This window comes from Muntiacus reevesi, chromosome 4, assembly GCF_963930625.1.
Source record: "Muntiacus reevesi chromosome 4, mMunRee1.1, whole genome shotgun sequence".
Taxonomy (NCBI): domain Eukaryota; kingdom Metazoa; phylum Chordata; class Mammalia; order Artiodactyla; family Cervidae; genus Muntiacus; species Muntiacus reevesi.
The window spans coordinates 159,774,776-159,800,480 of record NC_089252.1 but is presented as its reverse complement, the minus strand read 5'-3'; the positions used below and the strand labels follow the sequence as shown (position 1 = coordinate 159,800,480).

The window sequence follows — 25,705 nt, the reverse complement described above, 5'->3', positions numbered from 1 at the left end:
GCTTCCGGCGCGGGGTCCTCGGACGGCAGGGGGCGCGCATCCGGCGCACCTCGGCCAGCTCGGCAGGTTCGGGGGCCTCTGCGGCCCGGTCTGACTGAAAGGAAAATGGAGCAAAAAACCTAGTCTGAGGGGTAGCCCTCACCCCTCTGACCGAGGTCCTGCCGTTTTCACCGCCAGGAGCCTCTTTTTTCTCCGGATCTACTGCGTTCGAGCGCCCCGCCAGCCAGGGCCCTGCGAGTGGAATGGTCGCCGAGGCCCGGGGCGTCGGGCTTCCGCGTGCCCGGTAACGGAAACTGGGGAGCTTCGGGGGACCCCCCCAACTCCGACTGCAGCCGCGGAAAACCCCAGTCAGTGAGCAGCAGGTACCGGCGTGGAAGCGCGTGGGCAGTTCGGGGTTTGCTCTGGGACTTGGGTCTCCCGGCTCGCTCTCGGGCCCGCGCGCAGCCTTTGGGTTTCGTGGTGGGGGGCGCGGGGCACGTGGGCTTGTAGAGGTTTTGTTGGAAGCGGGCGAGATTGTCGCCGCCCGGGAGGAGGGCGGGGTCTTAGGCCGCGCTCCGAGCGGGCGGGGGGTTTGGGGGGGGGCTCCGCGGGCCTCCGGGGTAAAGGTCACGTGTGCGGGGGCAGCTGCCGGGCTGCGGGCAGCTTCTTGACCCGGGGCCGTAGTAATGACAGGTGTCTGTTCGGTAGCTTCTATTACCCAGGCGCTGAGTCTGGGCAAGATTGGACTGGTTCTGTGGGCAGGTTGACTCAGCTTTTCCTGATGGGCTGGTCAAGTTCGGACACGTTCCGAGTCTGTAGTAGAAGGAGCTAAGCCCTGACTTGTCTCCAGCCGGGGCTAGTTAAACCATGCCTTTTCCCAGCTGGATTTTCTGGCTGTTTGGGAGAGAGAACCTGTAGTCACCTTACGTATAGCACTTACTTTATGCTGATCCAGGTAAGGACCCACTTGCTAACGGCTTTACTTTTAGTAAAGGCGTTATTTGCCTCATTTCTATATGATTTTTGTCTTTTTTAAAAAAAAAAAACAGGTGTTTTATTATTTCAAGTTTTTATCGTGTGTTTTTTTTCCTACTCTTAGGCAAATGTGCAATACCAACATGTCTGTGTCTACTGATGGTGCTGTAAGCACCTCACAGATTCCAGCTTCGGAACAAGAGACCCTGGTTGGTATTTTTGTCCCCAGTGTAACTTTAACAAAAAGTTACTTTATGAGGTGATCTGCTGAATTCCATAGACCCTTATTATAGGCTGGCTCTTTTAAGTGAAATTATAGTCCATAGCTTAAATTCTGCCACTCAGCTATAACTGGAGCAGAAGTTAATTGTAAGCATCATTATTTATTTTTAGCTTTTTACCAAACTGAATTTAAAAGTCAGTTTCATTATCTTTAAGTATGGATGGTGAAGTTAAGGTTTGTGTGACTGATTTTTCTATTTTGACCTGTCAATATTTAACTTTTAAATGGTTTCTGAAAGTCACAGAAATAATTCATACTTGTTGTAAAGATTTTAGACATTACAGAAAAGTATAAAGTAAAAACTGAAAATTCTGGTCTTTGATCACATTTACTTTTTAGATTTTTTTGTATGTACATATCCACATGTATATGTGTACATGTCAGTTTTAATTATGTTCAGTTTATTTTGCTAAAATAGGATATTATGTATATATATTGGGCAAATAACATGTGTCAATAAATAAAATCTATAGAATTCTTCTTTAACAGCTGTATGGTAATCCACAGCGTTTGTATACCATTTTAAAAATTTATGCCTTTAGTGAGAGTTTTTTTACATTGCTTTTAGTTTTTGAGTATTACAAATAGCACTTTGTTTATATATCTTAAGGCAAGTGTTATCTCTCTCTGCCAAAACTGAGTATTATCACTTTATTATTTTGCCATTGTTTTTGACAAAGGAATTGTATTGTTTAAATTTGTATTTCCCTAATCTTTGGTGAGGTTGGGCATCTTGTCATTTGTTGAATTTGTGTCTTTTGGGATTTGCTTGGTCTTATCTGTATACTTTTCTTTTAGGCTTATTGGTTTTTCTTAATAATCTGTAGCTGTTCTCTATTTTATGTGTATTTGGTTTTTATCATTTATAAGTTTTAAAATTAACTTTGCTTATGTGGTCTTTAAGTAAAATTTGATTTCTGCTGACATTTGAATTTCATGGCATGCCTTGGACGAACTCTTCCCTCCCAAGATGATGCAAATATATTGCTGTATTTTCTTCTAGTGCTTTTTCTTTTCTCATCTAGAATTTTATTTATGTAAGATTAAAAAATGGTATTTTTATAATAATTTTCTTATTAATGCATGTCTTTTAAGTCTTAAAAAGCTTATGGCTTTTCATTGCAGATTTTTCATTTTGCATTGTTTTATATAGTTTGAAATTAATATAACAAAATTTTAGAAAAACAACTATGTTCTCTGGGAGAATTGATTCTTTAAATAACTTGAAAATAAAGCTCATGATGTAAGCACATGGGGGAAAAAACTCATGATGAGAACAATTAATGACTCAATACATTTATTGTGTTTAAGATTTTTCAGTTATTAAATAATGTTCTGTTGATTAGCAGGAAACAGGCAGTTTTCTTAATCTAGTTTTGAGAATTAGATCCCAAACTGGGTTGCTGTCAGATTTCAAAGTTAGATAGGACTTGGAGTAGACTGAAGGGAGGTGCAGAAGCACCAGCCTGTAGGGTGTTGTGTAGCTGTAAAGGTTTTGAAGATTTTAACATAGCAACAGATAGGGAGAAAGAACAAAAACACATTACATCCCTGCCCCGTTGCTGGTTATTTTCTCAATACAACTTTCAAAGCCTCTGGATCAGAGGCAGCAAACTACAAGCTATGAGCCAAATTTGGTCTGCTGCCTAATTTTGTGAATAGTTTTATTGAAATGCATCCACATGCATTGGTTGCATATTATTTATGCTTCTGAGTCATACTGTCTGGTGAGAAAAGCTTTAGAATATTTACTGTCTGGCTCTTTAAAGAAAAAAGTTGACCCTTTCATCTAGTTGGCTGGCTCTTTCAATACAGGTTGTTCATTGTGTTGGTCATTTTTGTGTTTGTGCAGTATCCAGCACTGTCTGGTGCATGGCAGAAGCTCAAAAAATGCTTGTCAAGTAGATGCGTGGAACGTAGCCAGCTAAAAGTCAGCCTGATACTATAGTGGGAGGAAAACGCTGGCTTGCCATTGAGGGTTGTGAGTTGTAGTTTTCAGATCTGCTCTTAATTATCCTTGTCAGCTTGGTTAAAGTTCCCTAACCTTCACGAACCTAATCTGCAGAAAGAAAAGGTTGGTAAAGGGACTCAGTGTAAATTAGATTTATTTTTTCTCTCGGATTTTGTAATTTAGCTTACAGTAAGCTCGGTTGAGTATTCAGTTTACAGTTGAGCTTGTAAGGTAGTGAGCAGATGATAGAAATAGCTGGAGGGAAAAGAGTAAGTTTCACTGCCTTGGTGTGAATGTTGATCACAGCTGATAATGTTTGAGGGTGCTCTGATTGCTTGCATAATTCTGTGCCAGTATTTTTCTCCCCAAACACAGTCCATGGTATTCAGTTTGCATAGTCTGTTACATTTAGCGAAGACATTATGACTGACTTTTTGGGGTCTAACCTTGTGAGGTTGCTAGACATTGTGTTTGCTACCCTTATTGAAATTCTTTATGGATGAGTTTCCTGCAGGGCTTATGGTTCTGGAATGATTTAAAAGTATAATAGCAACTCTTTGTTCTTTATAGGTTAGACCAAAGCCATTGCTTCTGAAGTTGTTGAAGTCTGTTGGTGCACAGAAGGACACTTATACTATGAAAGAGGTACGCTGAACAAGTTTAAAAAAAAGTCTTCCTGGTTACATACAGCCATGGTGAGGAATTGGCCATAGAGAGGGATTTTCAGTAAGCAGTAATATTAAGTATTGTGCTCATTTGGACTAGAATTTGAAGCTGAAAACAGTTTATACTCTAGTTTCATTTCTCAGCTGGGAACCTCAGACAAGGGGAAGCTCTGTAGGAGTTTTTGGCTTTTGTGCTGTTAACCCACTTGATGCCCTAGTGTCAAGTCTTTTCAGACTGGTAATTCTTTCTCAGAATCATGTTTTTAAATGGGTGAAATAAAATATATAGGATTACGTGGGAAAATTACATTAAAATATAGTTAACAAAATAGTAAACAAGTTTGTGATACATGCTTTTTTGTGAACACTTTAATTCAGCAACAGATCTAATAAATTAATTTGGAAGTTGTAAGTATAATTGGTATTTTGAGATGTTTACATGAAACATAGTATGATATGAGAAATGCTTGTGATTTTTTTTTTATTGGTGACAAAATCACAGTTATTGTTAATAACTTTGTGCTTTGTTGCCTGTATTCATAATTGAAGGAAAAGCTAAATTTCAGTTAAAAGGCAGTGAGAATAAAGATAGACAGTTTTTTTCCCACCCAAATTAATGGACCCCCTGAATTCTATCCAAGGAGTTTTTGGGCATCCATGGATCCCAGGTTAAGAACTTCTGCACTAGAGATACATGAGTACAGTATACTGGTCTTTCTGGGATAGAGGTGAGCTGATTCGTGAACATGCATTCTATTTAATAGATAGATTTCAATGTGTTGTTCTCTAGCTTTGAATTAGTGCACAGAAGCATGCTTTTCACTGAGAGATCGGGCTGTCTTGGGCAAAATTTGATGTGAATGAAATGTGCCTCTTCCCCATCTCTCACAGTTTATGGGGCTCAGATTACTTTAAAATACTGAAGTACCTTATCTATATCAGGATAGTGGGCAAGAAGAGATTTCAGATCCTTTTCATTTTTAGCCACACCAGAAATTTTCTTACAAGATGTTTGGTAGAATGAGTCTAGGTTGTCTTCCTTCTTCCTTTCTCACTGTCTACCATTTCTGATCCACAGTCACATAGAAATATTCCTTTAAGTTTGAAACCTGCTTAGCCAATTAAGTCTATAGATGGTGCTTGCAGGGAAGTATCAAGGTAAATGATGTTTTTAGGGATGTTAACTTGGGTCTGATCTTATGTTATTATATAATCAGTTAAGGAAACAAAAAAAAAATGACTTTAGAAATAAGGAGAAAATTGATCAAGACCATGATAAAGACCTAAAATGCTTATGTTAGACCATGTAGAGTGATGTATATGTTGTCTGACACAGTTTCCAGTTGTAGAATCTTTGTTCTGTGGTATGTGGCGGAATAATGAAACCTGGTATGGAGTAGTAGAAAGAAAGAAACACTGGACCAAGAGTCAGAAGACCTGGTCAGTTTCTTTACTTCTCATATGATTTATGAAATATCAGAAGAAAGAGAACGTACTCCTAAAAAAGTACATTGTAAACTGTAAAATGTTTAACAGTATATGTATGATTCAGGGTCATTATTTGGTTACTTACTGTGTACATTACATTGATATCTTTGAGGGCTTATTTCATGCACTGAGCTCTCCCCAGCTGTTACGTAGATGTAATTAATTGGTCATTATCTTGTCTTCCTCATCTGTGATGACCTCGGGTTATTGAGGTATATGGTATCCAGCACTATTTAGTAAATGACTCCAGGTCACTGCTATATTTTAATTGATATTTTTGATTCTGCAGCTTTTTATTGTTATCATTGGTTTTGCATTTTTGCTGCCTTTTACTGTCTTGCAGTGTCTGGGCAAAGGAGAAGTCTGCCCTCCCTCACCCCTGGCCAGAGACACCTTTTAAAGTTTAAGTAAATCAGAAACAGTGTTTCTACTTCCGTCAAATTAAAAGGAGAACATATAAAATCAGCTCTTTTCTTTTTTAAGAGTATAGGATGGTTGTTATTTAGATGTGGTTATTGATGTGGTTGTTGGTTGTTTAACCCTCTTCAGATAAATGAGATGTTACTGAGTGTATTTGAAACTAGCATTTAATTTTCTTTAATGCTCAGAAATCGTATTTCTATTTCAGGTTATATTTTATCTTGGCCAGTATATCATGGCTAAACGATTATATGATGAAAAACAACAACATATTGTGTATTGTTCAAATGATCTTCTAGGGGATTTGTTTGGAGTGCCAAGCTTCTCTGTGAAGGAGCACAGGTAAGTCTTTAGTCTATAAAATGCCAGCTGGGCAAACGTTTCAGTTCACCTCCGTCTTCACACCATTTTGTCAGAGAAAATTGTTAGAATATGTGTAAAAGATAACTGAAGTTTAATTTCTTAGTATTACAGCGTATTGTTTGAGAACCTGAGTTCTGGAATTTTACAGGCTCGGGTTTAAGACCTAGCTCAGTCACTTACTAGCAGTTAAATTAGGTAAATTGGGTTAAGCCTTAAGTTTCCCCTGAATATGAAGTAGGAATAATATAAATATCTTAGAGGTTATAAGGAAGCAGTGTGTTAAAAAAAAAAAAAAATAGTGTTTGGCACATGGAAAGCATTTAAGTATTAGCTACAGGTTACTGTATATTAAAAAAAAATATCCTTGTAATCATTTCCAAAGACAATCTTTATATTGTGGTTAAAGGCTTAAATTTGAGCTCTAGTTACTTTGGAGATCTTTTTCTTTGTCATATACCATTGTGACCCTTAATCAGCTGCATTTAACCCAGGTAACATTTTTAGAATTGTTCTACTGGGAATTGAAGACCCTTTTTTCAGTCATTCTTATTTTACATTTGGAATTCTTTTCACTTGGTTTAGGACAGTTAGTCTCTTTGCAGTGTCTTAATTAATGGGATGAATACTTTTCACCTGAAACATTTAACTAGCTTCTAGTATTTAAGGCTCAATAATACTATAGATAAAAAGATAATTAAGTTGAGATATTTATAACTTTAAAACAAACTAAAACAACTTCACACTTAAAAATATATATTCATTATTAAGATGAGAGAGAGAGAAAGCTAAGGACATTAAGAGAGAAAGCTAAGGACAGGGAAGAAGTGACTACAGTTTGTCACCAAAAGGTATTTTTACTCATCGTTTTGATACTATGCACAGACATGTTTGAACTGTTGTGAACATACTTTATTTGATTTCATCTTGCTGTTAAACTAAGGTAAGCATCTTCCCACTGACAAACTGTTTATGTTTAATATTTTATTTTATACTTGATCTTGGCATATAAGCTTTAATTTTATAAAATAAATAACTTGATAATTTTGCACTATATTAAATTTTGATAATGTTTGGAGCTGTAATTTCTGATACTGAAAGTACAGATTTAAAATTATTTTTAACTTGAAGTCTAACGTGTTAAGGTTAAACACTTGTGGAACTACTGACTTGGGAATGAGATATGAATAGGAATATTGGTTTTTGTGAGTTTAAGGTGCTATATTATTAGTCCCAAGGATGAAAACAGTTAGCTGGGATTGGCACTTTCCCCTTAACCTTGAGAATTAGAAATGTCTGTGACCAATAAATGTTCTCTAAAATCATTAATTGATTTAAAAAAAGAAGTACCATGACTTCATTGAGTACTGGCATAAGTGAATTGTTTCCTTATGTTCCAGGAGAGCAGAGATTTGTTTTTATTTCCTTCTTTGTTTTCCCCAGTTTCTAGAACAGTGACTCGTAGTCAGCCTGTATTAAATGACTGCATACTGTTTCATCTTTTAATTTTCAGATTAAGAAAGAAAATCCATTAGATGATTGATCCAAGGTTGATGAAAGTCAAAACTATAAATCAAGTTCCTATGTATTGGGTTTTACATAACCTACTATCTTTTTAAGGCAGTCTGCTTCTATGCCCAGAGCTAGATAATTTCTGTTTGAAAATAAGAATGTTAACCTGCCTTATGTGTTCATGCCAGGTTTTGTGGACTTTTGCTAAAGTCTGAACAGTGCATGTTTCAGGAAATGGAGATGGGAGATCTTTGATCTAGGGAGACCTTAGTGATTATTAAAAATGACTGTATGTAAATCATTGTGCAACTAATTATTTTGGTGCTTTTTAGTGTCTAGGAGTTTATCAGTACTTGAATGTAATAATTTAAAATTTGGGTTGTAGTGTGATAGTTTATACTAATATACAGTTAAAAATCCTGTTCAGCCCAGTTTAATATATTTTTAAAATGTACATCTTTTTTTCTCTATAAGGAAAATATATACAATGATCTACAGAAATTTGGTAGTAGTCAGTCAGCAAGGTAAGTTAATTTTGAATGCCATAAGTCATATACTATAAAAATATCTTAAAGACATTTTGTGGATGTGCAGACATTTTATAATTGTGATTCTCTTTAAAAGTTGCTCTAATTGTATATTTAATTATAATCAGGGTGTGATAAATTTAGCAGGAAGATATACATATGAACACAAATAACATAATGCTAAGTTTCTCGTGCACATTTGCACTATATCCTATTACATAAATTTAAACCTTGGGATGTCAGGTTAGAATTTGTTTTGAAAGGTAGATAATTTCAAAAGATTCTGCATGGTAGACATATGATCTAACCTTGAAACATGTATTCAAAGACTTTGGAAAGTAATACAGCTACCTAGGTAGGACCATTTGAATGGAAGGGCCCTTTTCTTGTGTGTTTTTTATAATAGACAAAGCTTTGTTTACCAGTTTTTTCAGGTGAGTGCCATTTTACTTCCCTTCCTTTAGATGTAGTTCTTAACTGGTTATGTTTGGGTTATAGAACCTGTTGATAATCTGATGAAAGTGCTAGGTTCTTATTCCTTAAAGATATACCTAAACATATAGAGTGATATTCTGGTAAATGTTTAACAGTCCAGTCTCCAGGGAAAGAGCCTTGATTTGTGGTTACTGGTTTTCATGATGTAAATACTCTAACCTTGGCTGTTTTCAACTACAAACATGGGGTTAAGAAGAAATGTACATTCGGCTTGGGAGTGCTGGTAGGAGCTGGCTGCAATATACCACAGACTTCTCAAAGTCCACTTTTGGTCTGTAATTAAGAACTGTTCTCAGAAGCTTGTTTACTTTCCAGAATGAACTGATCACCCCTTTGAGCTCCTATTGTTCCGTATTAGATTTTATTGTTATATTACTTTGTTACCCTTACTTGCTTATACATTTGTGTCCTGTTCAGGTTTGCGATCTGCGTCACATAGTACAGTGTTTAGTAATGAGGTCTTCTAGTAAATGTGTTGAATTGAACACCTGTTCTTCCAAATTTAGGATTTAAGACCCAGAAAAGGGCATCACTATCTTATCCTAGAATAGAAGTAATTATTAGGCTGGTAACTTGAGATTTTGTTTTATAGAGCACTTTTTGAAATCAAATGAAGGCAAATAAACAACTACAGTATCTGTTGTAGTATTTTCAGTTTTCTGAAGTATTATCCCAGATGTATTCATTCATTTAAATAAACCTTTGTTGATTGCTAGGAAAATTGTATTAATGAGATGGTAACCTGTACGTTATTTCGATTATGAGTTTGTTTCAGGTTTTAGTTTACCTAATTAACTTCAGAACTCCTTTGTCATTGTTCTCAACCTTACTATACTTAGCACTTCTCTTTTATTATGTCTGTTTTATAACATTTCTTACACTAAAAATGTAACCTATTCATTTGGACAACTTAAAATCAATATACCTTTACCCATAATACAAAAGAGAAACTTTTTAATGCTAATGTGTATCATTTCAAAATGTTAATACTCAGACCTGGCTTCACTGTTAAGGTGAAATGTTTCTAAGGGAGTAGTGAAGGATATTTGATTATGATCTTTGGTGATTGTATATATTCCATATCTGAAATTTTGACTTGCACTGTGGGTCTATACATTCACATACAAACTAAACCTACCTACCTGAAAGTTACCCACTTCAGTTCGTTATTTTCCCATTCACATCTGTTCATCATCTGAAGTTTCTCTCTTGGTGAACGGTACACCACCCATTTATCCACCCAAGGTAGAATCTTGGAATCCTTCTTGACTCCTTTCTTCCTTGCCTTGTGTATTACACACCAGGTTTCTGTTGGTTTTTACCTTTTTTAATTTCTCTGGAATTGGCCTTTTTTCCATGTCTTAGTTTAGGCTTTTCATGTGTGTAATTGCAGTTGCTAACACTGGTTTCACTGCCCTGTTCTCTTCCATTTTGGCAGAGTGAGTTGTCACTCCTCTGCTTAAAGTGACCATTTAGGGATTCCTCATTACTCGCTGGCCAAAATACTTGCTGTGAACTAGCAGATCAAGTTTATTTCTTAGATTAAACCTTTTTAATGGTGAGTGGCTGCAGCCGTGCCTTAGGGAGGAATGTGAAGTATTAGCTGAGAAGGATGCAGTGATTTGCAGTTGGTGGCATGCATACTGCTTGTTGATATCTTTGTTCTGTTTATCAAAACATGAAGGATCCTTGATGATCCTGCTTACATTCCCCTAGTAATGAGTACCTCTAGTTCTACAGCAAGCCCAGGTGGTTCACTTTTGGATGCTTTTTGCACTGAGGGCTCCCTCAGTCTGAAATAGTCTTTCCCAGTTATATTTCCACATATTCAATTATGAAACCTTTCCTGATTCTTTGTTACTCAGACTTGCCTTATCTCTGCCAAATAATCATTACTCCATACTCCCATCTTCTCCATTAATTTACTTCTTTTAGCGTGTTTATTGTACTTTATGAGGGTTCTTATGTATCTTCTATATTAAAATGAATTATCTATTTACATCTCTAGTATCCAGCACAGGATGGCACTTGGGAGACTACAGGTTCAATGTTGGTTGAAAGTTTAAGTGTATAAGGAGTTTGTCCTAGATAGCATCTACTGAGTAGCCCTTCCTTCCCTAGTTTGTGATTCTTTGTTTTTATTTTCTATCAGAACCATCAGATTCAGGCACGTCTATGAGTGAAAACAGGTGTCACCTTGAAGGAGGGAGTAATCAAAAGGTAATATTGATACAAACTCTACTATGATGTTTCTTGAAAATTGGGGAAGGTTGTTTAAAACAATGTTTTTTTAGCTTCCTGGTGTTATAAGTTGTGGGTTTTTTTGTTTGTTTCTCCCTTGAATGCTTAGGACCTTGTGCACGAGCTGCAGGAAGAGAAACCTTCATCTTCAGATATGGTTTCTAGACCATCTACCTCATCTAGAAGGAGAGCAGTTAGTGAGACAGGTATATATGAATATTTAATTGGCACTTTCAAATTGCTTTTCATTTTTCATTTTTTACTGATACTAGTATGTTTAGACTTAAATTGTGCTTTTTTTGGTTTATGTGAATGAATTTCTGAGGTTCTTATTTTTATATGATTTAGTTGGCTTAAAAATTGTTTTCTTAGCAACATGTTTCTGGTTGACTACAGCAGGCACAGTTTACTGTGTCCTGTATTTTATAGCCGGCTCTCTGCTAGTCAGAATAATAGAGGACAAGGATTTAAACTGTTCTAGTCATCATTCTTAGTCACCTTAACGGTTAAAGTATTTGTTATTTCTAATAAATAAAACATAGCAATGAGTTTAAAAACAGAAAGTAGCATCTTAGAAATGAAGATGAGGTAAAAATAGCTGAGAGCATTTTTAACAGAGAAAAGAGTAGGGGAGGAGGCTGTTACCCAGTGAAAGTCATAATAACTAAAACTGTGTATTTCAAGTGAAAAAAGAGAATTTAGCAGATCACTGAATTTATATAGATAAACTCAGGGTAGAGTTTTGTACATGAGGGCGAAGGGCAGAAAGTACAGAGGATGTCTTACTAAATACATAGGACTAGAACAAATGGTTAGTTATTTGGGGCTGGGAGTGGGGTGGGGTGGGAATCAAATTACATCTGTACATTATGCCAAAATGAATACTCAATGAGTTTAAAAGATAAATTAAAAATTACAACATACTGACATAGATTCACTTTTAAAATTCGACTTAATATTTTTATTATATTAAAAGTTTCCAAAAATCAGTAAGAAAAATATTAAAAATCAAAATTGCAAATTTCATAGTAAATACAAAAGACTAATAAATATGAAGGAGGGATAGATTTTAGTGATTTAGCTTTATAGACAACAATAAAAAGCAAAAAAGATGTCTTTTCTGGTCTTTCAAATTAGCAAAGATAATTTTTTTTAAATTCTTGCTAACTTACATTGTTGACACTAATACACTGGTGGTACATCAGTTAGTATAAATTGGTTGACCTTTATGAATTATAAAACGGCTTGGGGTCCTTAACATTATCATGGTTAACTCCACTTCTAGGAATCTCTCCTAAGGATATAGTCAGAAATTCAAAGATTATATGTAGAGATATTAATTAATTAAAGCATTATGCATAGTTGAAAACATACATGATGCCAGAGAATGTCATCACTCTAGTCCAGACCATTGTCATCTCTTACCTGGGCCACTGCAGCAGCTTCTGATTTTTTGTTTCTAGTTACTGCTGCTTCTGTCCTTTACCATAGTACCAAAAGGGATCATAAAAGGTAAACTGGATTGTGTTATGCCAGATCCCCGTTAGCTATTTTGAAACTATTAACCTTCAAATAAAACCCACACTTCTACATTGGCTTGCAAGGCCTGATCTATTTTTATTCTGGTTTTTGGCCTTTTCCCCTACCTTCCCTGTGTTTGAGCTGCATTGATTGTTTGGTTCTCAAACAAGTCAAAATTCTTTCCAGCTTGCACCAGTTTTTTTCCTTCAGGAATTCTATCTCAGCCTTGCAAGACCCAACTCCTCATTTTTAAATTTTTGCTTAATTATTACTTTGTCAGAGAGACTACCTCTAACCACCCAGTAAAGTAGATCCCTTTTTGTTACTCTTTTCCTTGGTACCCACTTGTTTTCCTTGATAGCACTCATTATAGCGTGTAAATGGTTGTGTTTTGGTTGCCTTGATGTTTGAATGTAAACCTCCTCTGGTGGTAGGGATGATGGCTGACTTCACTTTTACACCCACTGCCTAGCACTGTGCCAGACAGAAGCCAGTGCTCAGATTTGTGGACTAAAATAGTTCAGTTATGATGAACATACATTATGGGCACTATATTCTCAGGCATTAAAAATAATGTAAAAGAATATTTAAGAGAAAACAGCTCCTGTGGTCCTTTTTTAGTGGTTCTGCAGTTCTGTTTTAGTGGTGAGAAGTTGATGCTTTCATTGCTAGGGCCTGGGTTGGATCACTGGTTGGGAAACTGAGATTCTGCAAGTCATGCAGTGCAGACAAAAAATTAGAAAACAATCCCAAATTACACATACAGTGAGATATAGGTATGTTTAAGAAGAAATAAATTTTTTAAATGACAGCTGGAAAATTACTAAAGTGTTAATAGTAGTTATCTCAATAATAATATTACAGATGATTTACCTTTAAATTTCTATTTCTCAAGAGATTTCTACCATAAGTAATATAATACTTTGATAATCAGAAAAAGCCCCAAAGGTTATTTTTTAATAGAGTTAAAAAAAAAATCCTGGACTTTGAAAAAATATGGATCAACAGCATGGTTTTAGCCTTCTAGCCCACATCTTTCAGTCAAGGTCACCTTTTCTAATCGTATAAACATGATTAAGAACTTCTGTCAGAAACTTGTGATCTTAGAGGATATAAATGTGTTTTGGGAAATCAGAGGAAGAAGAGATACCAAGAGAGGGAAATGGAATGAGCAGAGGTGTGAGTTGTACCTGTTTCACGCCTACAGATTAGGATTATATTTTATTAAATCTCATAACCCTTTTAGGTACTTAACATGTAAGGCTGCAGTGAGCACCCTTGCACATGTGTTTTTAAATGATTGTGCAGGTATTATCTACGATAGAAAAACTGCCATAAAATGTTAACACTGTTTCGGATTTTTACCAGTAGTGTATAAAAAGACCTTTCTCCCAAATCTCTCGAGACGCTTCTCATTTTGATTTTTGTCATTCTCATGGCTGGAAAATGGTATCTCATTTCAGTTTGCATTTTGATCACTAGAACGTAAGCCATTTTTTCTTGTTTATTAGTCATTTGTATTTTATGAATTGAACTGTCCTTTGACTTTTTAAAAATTTTGTCTTTTACTTGATTGGCAGGAGGACTTTGCGTAAATGGATATTAACCATTTTCTAATATATATTGCAGTTTCTTTTTAGTTTGACATTGCCTTTTCATTTTTATTTATTGTATTTTATATTGTTACTGAGTTTTAATTAACATAACCTAATCTTGATAATCATTTTCTTGAGGGCTTTATAGTGTTACGTTATAGTTTCCCACCCTTCCCATTCTTATATAAAAGTAGTTGGATGGTTTTGTTCTGTGTGTTTGGTTTTTTAATCCACTTGGAGTTTATTTTTATGTCTGGTATGAGGTAGGACTCTCATTTATATTCCTGACAGATTTGGTAACATGCTGAGTTTAAGTTAATTTCTTATTTAAAATAAAATGGATCAGGGACTTTCTTGGTGGTCCAGTGATTAAGACTATGAGCTTCCACTGCGGGGAGTACAGGTTTGATTCCTGGTCAAGGAACTAGTTCGTGTGTGTCACCTGGTCCAGTAGATAAATAAGTAAGCCACATGGCCAAATAAATTATAAATGGACCAATTTTGCTAATTGTGATTCCTGTTAAAAATACTGGGTACTAAGGAAACTGAAACATTAAGAATACCTTCTAGGTAAATTAAGTAATTTCAAAATCTTTTAAAGTTTGACAGAAAAATTCTAAGACTGGTTAGTAAAAACTCTAGATGGATTAAATTAATTGTGACTGGATAAAGTTCTGAAACAAGCTTTAAAAGTTTTTTTAAATGTAGTGTTCTGCCATCAGTTGGACAGATCCAGTAGAAGTGTTGACTTTTGAAGCATTCATTATTTTTCTGTTTAATTTCATTGAAGCAGTTTTAGTACAGATAGGTAACTGAAGACAGCTCAATGTTTAAATAAATTACAGTATAGCAATTTAATTGTTTTTCTTTACATATTTAGAAGAAAATTCAGATGAATTACCTGGTGACCGACAGAGAAAGCGCCACAAATCTGATAATATTTCCCTTTCCTTTGATGAAAGCCTTGCTCTGTGTGTAATAAGGGAGATATGTTGTGAAAGAAGCACTAGCAGCGAATCGACAGGAACTCCATCAAATCCGGTAATCCTCTAAAGTCTAGCTCTGGCATTCCTAATAGGCATTCAGGCAGAATGTACATGTGTGACGTATGATTGCTGCTCTACACTTGGTAAATTATTTTTCTTTCAAATGAAACTATAGATCTTCCCTACTCCTAACGCAGGTTTGGCGAAAAGGTGGAAGATTATGGAGTTGCACTAGAGTGTGTTGCTAAAATTCATACCAATGTTAAAGGTTTCTAATGTCACCCTACATATTGGAGAATCTTTGTGGGCTGCTGCACCGAAGATAATCTTAGAATTCTAAACAATTTTGTCTTGAGTATTTATAGTAAAAACACCTTATTACAGCTCTCAGCTGTAACCTGATCTTCACATTTGCCATATGTAGGTGTAGACATCAGGGAAAGTATTTACTCAGGCCATGAAATATTTGTATATTATTGCATGGATGATGGGAAAAAATCAGTACTTTTTGATTACTGATAGAATAATTCGAAAGTATTAGCCAGCATTAATGTTTTTAAGATACCACTGAAGGAGGGTTTGTAAAGAAGTTTTTGCCAACAGGAACACTTAACAAATGGGATATTTTCTTGTCATTAAACATTTGTCTTTAAAATGAAATTAAAATTGGAATCTTTATTTGTGATATGGCAATGTCTCATGGCCATTCTGTATATTAGTGACCGTTTTATGGTTTTATAGAATATGTAAAGAACTGAACCAGTTATGATAGTAACCATGTTCTTTTTATGTATTCTTGTTACTTTATTATCTTTGAATTTTTTTCTTCTAAAGCAGGGATTTTATTGATAGAGATGCACCCTCTAGATTTAGTGTTTTAGTAGAACTGTTACTTGTATAGGCCACTAGATGGCATGATGAGCTCTCCTCCAAGAGCAGGTTCTTCATTCTGTGGATATTTGTGCCTTTTCTGTGACAGGTTTCTTTTGGCAGTAATGATACAGTAGTAGTCAAGGTAGATATGATCCTTGCCCTTGTTGGGAGATAGGTCATCAGCAATCAAACAAATAATTTAAACAGTCAATAAATGCTGTGAGGGAAGAAATAGATTCTTGAGAGCAAATATGTGTGATTTAAAAATTGAATCCACCCTGGTAGCTCAGACGGTAAAGCGTCTGCTTACAGTGCAGGAGACTGGATTCAATCCCTGGGTCGGGGAGATCCCCTGGAGAAGGAAATGGCAGCCCACTCGAGTATTCATGCCTGGAGAATCCCATAGACCGAGGAGCCTGGTGGGCTACAGTCCATGGGTTCACAAAGAGTCTGACACGACTGAGCGACTTCACTTCACTCACTTAAATTAAACTTGATGTGTCACGAACTTCATGTTTGGATAATTTTATTCCTTACAGACGGTTTTAATACAATAACTATGCCCCATTTAAACTTACAGTCTTTGTTAAAGTTGTTTCAGAATTCTAGCTAAGTGATATTAAAAGGTTTTGTTCATTCTACCCGGAATACTGCCTTGTAACCAAAGCAGTGTAGAGGGTACTTTTTTGTTAGTCCTATTCTATGCTCTCTTCTAAAAATCCTCTTTGTGTTGTTTTTCAGGTGAAGTCCCGAGTAGTGAAAGCTTTTGGTTGGGTTGATTTTTTTTTCTTTCCCTCTTCATTTTGACTCATCTCACATGAGGTGGTTGTCTGGTGTTGTCATTCATCAGTTTGTGAAGGGAGCTAAAGGAAAGTGCCTTTGCTTCCCATCTTTTCTTTCTTTTGAGTTCAATGTATTGGAACTAAGGGCTATATTCTAGGCTCTATACTAGGCAAATAACATATTTTGTCACCTGAGCAACCTCAAACTCCATTTATAGATGGGAAAACTAAGACTTGGGGTTTCAAATAACTTTAGATCACATAACTAATAATTGTCACAATCGAAATTCAAAAAAACAGATTTTAATATTTTTCCAGATCAAGGCTGTCTGATGCTGTTTAAATACACAGTGTTTAAAAGTTTCTAGGTTTTTGTTTTATGAACATCAGGTGAAACTTTTGAAAACTACCTTAAATTTTGCTTTCTTCATAGAACCCCTTAGGTAGGCATGGGCCAACTTTTTCTGTGAAAGGATGGATAGTTACTGTATTCTGATTTGACTTAAGATTTTAGTGTGATTGTTAATAGATGACCCCTCCCTTTTTTTTTAGGAATTAGAACTGCAATTCGAATGTTACTTTTACTATTTTCCTAACATGATTTAAAATATTTTAGTCTTTTGACCTTAGTGGTTATAAAATAATATACCTTGTTTTTATAAATGATTAAATATTAGTGATCATTTAATCCAAACTCATGTTTCGTGGATGAAATTGTTGTGGTGTTTACAAACTGAATGTGTCTAAGCTTAAAGGCACTTGATGACAAATCTAAAATAAGAATGTATGTATCCTGACTACTAGACCAAAGTACTTTTTCTGTTTCTAGCTTCTGCTTTATGTATGTTCTTACTCTTAGCCACTGATGGCAAATATTATAGGACTGAAGGTCTTAGTTTCTTATACTGTTAGTCAGAATTTTAAAATAGGAATCACATGAGCAGATACAAAATTTTTTAAATAAATTTTAAAAATTATATATGAAAGCTCTTCCAAAGAAATTCTCAGTTCATTAAATATAAATCATAATTATTGTGTGTGTTATAACTACTAGCGTCAAGATATAAAGATGATTAGAAATTGTCTTAACTCTTAAAGTGTGTGTACTTCAGATAAACATGCATGCAAAATTATATTTTGTATAATTTGTGTGTGAAAATAATATATGAGTTATTAAAGGTGGGAGTGTTTTTTTAGTTACAGTATTGACAAAGCCTTTGGCAAAAAAGAATGAGCAGGATTTGAAAACTCAAGTCATTCCAGTTAGGGAGGAATTGTGTGGAAGTTGAAGTTTGGTCTAGAAAACAATCCGGATCTGGCTGATTTTTCATATTTAGTGAAGGGGAAGCAGTGTGTTTAGTTGGAGAAAATATGAAAATGTTAATATAGATGTTACTGTATGTACCTTGAATGCCAAGGGAATTTGGCCTTTTTTTTAAATGGACTTTTGAACAGAGAAAATATTTATGTAGTCGTAACTCAGAAGCTTATTAACCTAGTGTCCGTGTGTAGAATGGGACTGAGGGGAAATCAGGTGCACAGAGGATGAGTTAAGAAGCTGTTACAAGTAATGTCCGTTAAGTCGTCTTTTTCTTGCCCCTGATTCTAGGATCTGGATGCTGGTGTAAGTGAACATTCAGGTGATTGGTTGGATCAGGATTCAGTTTCAGATCAATTCAGTGTAGAATTTGAAGTTGAGTCTCTTGATTCAGAAGATTATAGCCTTAGTGAAGAAGGACAAGAACTCTCAGATGAAGATGATGAGGTAATTTGTTTCTTTTCTCTGATTATATTCTAAAATTCTTATATATGTTCCATATTCATTAACTGAGATTGAAATAATGTTATCAGATTTCACATCACAATTTTTGACTCTTGATTTATTCAAACTAGAATATTGGTTTGTGGACTTGAGGCTTTGTAATTCCTTGTTGTCTTATTTATATTTTTAAAAATACGGTGTCAAGAAATCAGTAGACCTTAATGAGCATTATAATAGTCTGCTCATTTTAAAATTAATCCACTTCTCCTTTTTTCACTGTTAATTTACTTTTTATAAGAATAAAGCATGCAATTAAAGTCACATACTACCACCAGATCTGTTTCCTAGAAATGACCAGCTTGAACATTTCTAGCTATTTCACTGTTACTTAATACTTGCATATTTATAAAATAAAGCTGCTTGTATTGAAGTTTTTACTTTATTCATTTTAAACATCCTCTGTGTTGACTTTCTGTGGTAGTGGGTGAGGATTTTATTGTCCTCTATTTCTCTCTCTTTGTATTCACTCATTCCATGTGACCTTTGTCTCAGATTTCTCATATATAGCACAGTTGGACCACAGGTTCAACATCTGCAGATTCAACCAAGTGCAGCTTGGAAATATTCAAGTTAAAGATTTCCAGAAAGTTTTAAAATGCAAAACTTGAATTTGCTGTGCTCCATCAACTGTTTACATAGCATTCATGTTGCATTTACAACTTTTTACATAATACTTACATTGTATGAAGTATTATGAACAGTCTAGAAATGATTATATTGTAGAGGAGGATGTGCATAGGTGGTATGCAGATACTGTGCAGTCTTACACAAGGGACGTAGGTGTCTGCAGATTTAGGCACCTCAGAGGGTCCTGGAGCCAGTCTTCCCACAGATACAGAGGGACGACTGTAGTCCATATTGTTTGTTTAGGACTTAGCACTGACAGGTCTTACTGGTTGAAGAAGAAAGGTGGTGAATCGATGCTAATGTTGTTTTGTTTGTTTTAGGTGTATCGAGTTACTGTGTATCAGGCAGGCGAGAGTGATACAGATTCATTTGAGGAAGATCCTGAAATTTCCTTAGCTGTAAGTATACATTTATTTTTTTCAAGGAATCAAAAAATAGCTTTGAGATCAAGATTAAAAACAATATATCTAGTCTCCTACTTCTTGGCATAACTTTTATAAATTTAAAATTGTGAAGTTTTAATGACTTTTGAAGTATTTTTGTTCTTTTATTGGATTGGAATCTGTTACTACTCTTTTTAGTTTTTTTAGTGTGCTGGAATTTGAACTTTTAAAGAACTGCATTATGGAAGATTTTGAGTATATATAGCATAGAGAATAGTGCAGTGTATCCCCTTTATACTTATCATGCAGTTCTAACATTTACCGACATTTTGCCAGTCTTACCAAATATAAATATTTTCATATTAATTTGTATTAGAAAAGACAGGATTTTCTATTAAAGAAATTTGGACTTAAACATTTACATTATGCTTCAGAGTTCTTGAGGAATGTGTATTTTTTTAGTTAAATATTGTTGTTTAATTTTTGTTTTTAATATTGCCTTTTATTTAGATAGGAAATCTCATTTTTCTCTTTTCTGAGATAGAAACAATTACTAATTATCCAGTTAAAGCGAAAGAGAAATTGTAAAATTTTAGGAAAATACTATACTATATTAGAAAATAATTCACGTAATTAATTGATTCATTTGATGTCAGGTTGAATTAAATATTTTAGACATAGGTCTTAATTTATCGAACTCCTGAAGTGTGTGTACTCAGTCATGTCTGGCTCTTTGTGACTGCGTGGACTGTAGCCTGCCAGGCTTCTCTGTCCGTGGGATTTCCTAGGTAAGAATATTGGAGTGGGTTGCTGATTCCTTCCTCCCATATTATAAGACCTTTGTCTTTGGTTTGATCATTTAGTAGAGCCCTGCTTTTACAACTTGAAAGAACCAGTGTGGGAGGATGATTGGTCTCGACCTTTATTGCTAATGTCTTATGTCATTTGTCAGGCAGCTTAAAAATGGTTATGTTATTCACGGCAAGATAAACAGGGCCTCTGTGGCAGGTTTTACATGTACAGTGTTTCAAGCAAGAACAGTGCTTCTGTTAAGGCGGGGAGATGAGGATAGCTCAGTGAACAGGCTTGTGATGTGGCGTTTGTTACCCATATTGCATCATGGGTGGAAAGATTTGGGAAATAAAGTTGAAATAAAGATGAAGCAGTGAGCAGTTACAGAGATGAGAACCCAGAAGAGGATAGACAAGTAAGGGCATGGGTTTTGGCTAGTGACAAGGATGGCAGAGTTCAGCTAGTGGTGATTGCGGAGAACGTTTAGCATTTCCTTTGTGGGTGAAGTTAGGGGACACCCATTTGAGCCCTGGTTTTATAGAACTTCTAAAAGGGATTTAATCAATGGCAAACTGGATAATAGTTTTGTCTAGATTGATATGGTGAACTCTGGGCAAAGTACCAGATTTGAGCTTTTAAGGGAGTAGAGTGGGTATAGGCCTCTACAGAGATGATCTCATAGCATAGCACTTGGCTTAAACTAAATGAGGTGGTGCAGTGGTAAAGAATCTGCCTGCCAGTGCAGGAGACGCAAGAGATGTGGGTTCGATCCCTGGGTTGGTAAGCTCCCCTGGAGTAGGAAATGGCAACTTGCTCCAGTGTTCTTGCCTGGAAAACTCCATGGACAGAGGAGTCTGGTGGACTACAGTCCATGGGGTCACAGTGAGTTGGACACAACTGAGCACACACACACTGGATGTCCGTTTCTTAGGGATTCCCAGGTGGGTCCTGCCAGTGCAGGAGATGTGAGATTGATCCCTGGGTCAGGAAGATCCCCTGGAAGAGAAAATGGCAACCCACTCCAGTATTCTTGCTTTGAAAATCCCATGGACAGAGGAGCCTGATGGGCAATAGTCCATGAGGTTGCAGAGTCGGACACGACTGAGCACCACACTAAATGAACCAAACGTATCTGTAACTTCATAGGTACATGTTAAGGTCATGGTGAATATGTTTTTCATTTTAGAATTTTTCAGCATAGTTTGACTGGAAAAAATAGGTATTTACAAGATCATGTTTGAGGAAGGACTTATTGTTTTATATAAAACATGAAATGCTGAAGTTTGAGTTGTATGATAAACATTTTGCCTTAGACATATTGAACAAGTTGCTAGCATTGCTGGATTGGTTATTGAAGGGTTATAGACGCTAACTCTCTTGTTTCCTTGAAGGACTATTGGAAGTGTACTTCGTGCAATGAAATGAATCCTCCCCTTCCACCTCATTGCAACAGATGTTGGGCCCTTCGTGAAAATTGGCTTCCTGAAGATAAAGGAAAAGATAAAGGGAAAATGTCTGAGAAAGCCAAACCAGAAGACTCGATGCAAGAAGAAGAGGGCTTTGATGTCCCTGACTGTAAGAAATCTACGGTCAGTGATTCTAGAGAATCATGTGTTGAAGAAAATGATGATAGAATCACACAAGCCTCTCTTTCTCAAGAAAGTGAGGACTATTCTCAGCCATCGACTTCTAATAGCATCATTTACAGTAGCCAAGAAGATGTCAAAGAGTTTGAGAGAGAAGAAGCACAAGACAAAGAAGAAAGCGTGGAGTCTAGTTTTCCCCTTAATGCCATTGAACCTTGTGTAATTTGCCAGGGTCGACCTAAAAATGGTTGCATCGTCCATGGCAAAACAGGACATCTTATGGCATGCTTTACATGTGCAAAGAAGTTAAAAAAAAGGAATAAGCCCTGTCCAGTATGTAGGCAGCCCATTCAAATGATTGTGCTAACTTATTTCCCCTAGTTGACTACCTGTAAAAACAGAATTATATATTATAAGCCTAAAAATTTAGACATGAAATTTATTTTTATTTTTTTAGTTGTATCAAAGCAAGAAAATACTTTACATGTAGATTTCTTCCCAATAGTGATTATTCCTTTTAGGAAAATGCCTATTCTGTTGCTATTTTATATTTGGCTTTTAGTGTAACTTAGATTGGATTTAGTACCTTTCATGTAAAAAAAAAAGTTCCTGTGAAAGATTTAATATTTAAATTTTAGATACTCTTAAAGCCTCCAATCCTTTGTTTCTGTAGTCTTTCAGAGACGCTTAAAATACCGTAAGTCTCTTACACACGATGATTTGGAACCTTTAAGTTGTGAATTTGCTTCTTTTTTTTTTTTAAGTTGTGAACCTTCAAAGATGCAGACCCGCACTTGGACACTCAGCCACTGAGCTCACGAGTCTCTTGTATGTCGCCGTACGCGTGCATCCTCGGCGCTGGTGCTTTTGTGTGCTGTACACGACTGTGCAGAGTACAGTAGTACAGTGTTTTTTTGTTTAAAGCTCAGGATGTCCAGAAGCAAGTGTTAAAGCTGGGGTGATGTAGCTGTTACTGATGCTCAGACGCCCCAAGTGAGGAGAAGGAAGTGGCAACCCAGTCCAGTAATCGTGCCTGGAAAACCCCATGGACAGAGGAGCCTGGCAGGCTCCACAGTCCATGGGGTTGCAAGAGTCAGACACGACTTAGCAACTAAACCATCCACCACTACAAAGTGAATATGTGTCTCATAGTGTCTACAAAGGTTATTTGCCATATACAGCGGTAGCAGCTAGTGTTTTGGTGGGAGGGTGGGAGTCAAGGAAGACTTGGGGTTATTTTTTCATTTTATACTTACCCATAATGACCACTGTTTTTACCAGTCCTGTTAAACCACGAAAATGAATAAAATACTCTTTTAAGTTTCATATGGCCAAGTTAAAGAAAGTACTGAGTGGTAACCGTGGACACGAAAGTGAAAACAGTCGAGAGAGTGGACTGACAAGAGGGAAAAAGTAGCTGAAGAACCAGAGAGGTTCCCAACACAGAAAGTGGCACGGGGCTTTTCCGTGTGGAGGCACCGTCCGTTCTCGAGACCCAGGAGCTAAACACAGACCAGCACACGGAGCGAGGAGGTTGCCGCAGCTGTTGAGAACGCACTGCAGCGTCACCGTGTCCTTTTATGAGGAGGAAAAGCAGCTGCCACGCGGACATCCCTGCGTGGTTCTTCAGGAGGGCAGACAGAAGTGAGCCCAGCAGGGAGCCCAGCCTGTGCCAGCAGCGTCGGGCGTGGATGCGGTGGCAGCTTGCTTCTCTCCTGCTGGCCGTCCTTCAGCCCGACCGGCTCCCGCGCCCTCTCCCTCCAGTCAGTAACTCCTCGCCTGGTCACTTGCTGCCAGTCCCTGGGTACCATCTGAAGTGTAACAGTATAGTCTACTGCTGTAGTTTTTTAAGGTACTGCTCTGTAAGATGAAAAGGATTTTATTTTATTTTTTTGTTTTTGATGTATTATTTGCGTGAAAAGTGTTATAAACCTATTACAATATAGCGCTATGTAGCCAGTTGTGTTAGTTGGGTACCTAGGCTAACTCAGTTGAACTAAGGAACATACTGGACTTAACAGATGTGCTCTTTGAACTTGTTTGTATGTAGGGGACTTACTGCACTCTCTCTAGATAAAAGAAATATTGGTGCTGCGTAAGTAGCGCTTACACATTACTCATTCTCCACTCTCTGATATGGTCGGGGATAGAATAAACAGAAGACTTTGTTTTCATACCAGCTGAAAATGTCAGAACCTCTCTACATTGTCCAAAAATTATACATTATTTTAAGAATGACAGAATCAGAACAAAATTCTAAAATAACTCTCAAACTGTATAGAGTAACATCTTGATTTATATTAAATCTTCAGCAGACTAGTGAAAGTAACTTTGATTTAACGAGGTCCCAGTGGTTTTCTCCTATACATAATCAAGTGAGGATAACAAAATCACCTGAACTGTGAGTTTAGGGTAGAACTGAGGGATAGTTTTGTACAGCAGTTATAGAGCGTGGTATTAAACTTTAAAAATAACCCCCCTTCACACACACATACGACTTACCCATGTGTAGATAGGTAGGTGATGGCTGAATGGATCAGTACTTTAGCCAGAGTGTTCCTCAAATAGAGTAAAGCTTAATTTGAGGTTCATAATACATAAGCTAGGGCTAAGTAGGATTGATCTCTGAGGAGAAAAAGATTATGAACACCGTATAGTCTTCTCCGTAGCTGTGAGTTCCACATCCGTGAATTTTAATTTGGTTGGGAAATAGGAAAAAGATTCCAGAAAGTTTCAAAAAGAAAACTTGAATTTGTTGTACACTTTCAACTACATAGCATTTGTGTTATATTAGGTGTTATAAATAATCTAGAGATTTAAAAGTATATGGGAGAAGAAGAACTTTTGCAAAAGTTATGTGCAAAACCATAGTATTTTTTTTTTTTTTTTTTTTTTTGCTCTTGTGGGTTTTTTTTTTTTTTTTTTTAAAACCATAGTATTTTATATAAGGGACTTGACCTGCTTCAGATTTTGGTATCCCAGGGATCGGGGGGAATCTTAGAACCAATCCCCTATGGATACTAAAGGACAGCTGTACATTCAGGATGTATTAGTCAAAAAGTATGCTATTTACAAAACATTCGAACTGTTGCAAATAATTTCATTCAACATACACATGCATTATTAATGCAGTGTAGATTGTCTAAATATTTTGATGTAACATGTATTTATTGATTTACAAATAAAAGATCTACTAAGTGCTTAAGAATTGTTTAAAAAATGTGGTTATTGGCTCTCATAAGCAGTTTTCCCATAATGAGTTTTTTATTCCAGTTTTATTGAGATACAATGGACATAATGGATATATATGTATCCATATAATGGATATAATGAACCTTGGAAGGACTGATGTTGAAGCTGAAACTCCAGTACTTTGGCCACCTCATGTGAAGAGTTGACTCATTGGAAAAGACCCTAATGCTGGGAAGGATTGGGGGCAGGAGGAGAAGGGGACGCCAGAGGATGAGATGGCTGGATGGCATCACCTACTTGATGGACATGGGTTTGTGTAAGCTCCAGGAGTTGGTGATGGACAGGGAGGCCTGGCGTGCTGCGATTCTGGGGTCGCAAAAAGTCTGACAGTACTGAGCAACTGAACTGAAACTGAAATGAATACATTACTCTGCTGTAAGATGTTACAGCATAATGATTTGACTTATTAATAACATTAAATGATTATTACAGTAAGTTCAGTGAACAGCCATTATTTAAAATAGATAAATTACAATGACAAAAGTTTTGTTCTTGGGATGAGAACTCAGGGTTTATTCCCTTTAATGTAGAACATACAGCAGTGTTAATTATATTTATCATGTTGTGCATTATATCTTTAGTACTTACAA

General features: G+C 36.3%; 1 protein-coding gene across 4 annotated transcripts; it reads left to right on the top strand.

Annotated features, from left to right (window-relative positions):
* MDM2 (MDM2 proto-oncogene) lies at positions 1-25,705 on the top strand. Of its 4 annotated transcripts, none has more exons than XM_065934666.1 (11): positions 1-362; positions 1,079-1,163; positions 3,759-3,833; positions 5,970-6,103; positions 8,108-8,157; positions 10,808-10,875; positions 11,006-11,102; positions 14,893-15,053; positions 18,263-18,418; positions 19,423-19,500; positions 21,669-25,705. In XM_065934666.1, exons 2-11 carry the CDS (start codon positions 1,083-1,085, stop codon positions 22,242-22,244), a joined length of 1,476 nt encoding a protein of 491 aa, XP_065790738.1. In that variant the 5' UTR covers positions 1-362; positions 1,079-1,082; the 3' UTR covers positions 22,245-25,705. The 4 variants fall into 4 exon arrangements, with proteins under 4 accessions (XP_065790738.1, XP_065790741.1, XP_065790739.1 ...); XM_065934667.1 differs by lacking the exon at positions 1-362 and adding an exon at positions 635-934; XM_065934669.1 differs by lacking the exon at positions 18,263-18,418.

Bases quoted from the DNA above. Each gene is read 5' to 3' on its own strand.
- MDM2 (XM_065934666.1), top strand. From the start codon at position 1,083: ATGTGCAATACCAACATGTCTGTGTCTACTGATGGTGCTGTAAGCACC. The intron at 8,158-10,807 runs GTAAGTTAATTT...ATTTTCTATCAG, and splicing joins GGTAGTAGTCAGTCAGCAAG to AACCATCAGATTCAGGCACG. The intron at 15,054-18,262 runs GTAATCCTCTAA...CCCTGATTCTAG, and splicing joins CAGGAACTCCATCAAATCCG to GATCTGGATGCTGGTGTAAG.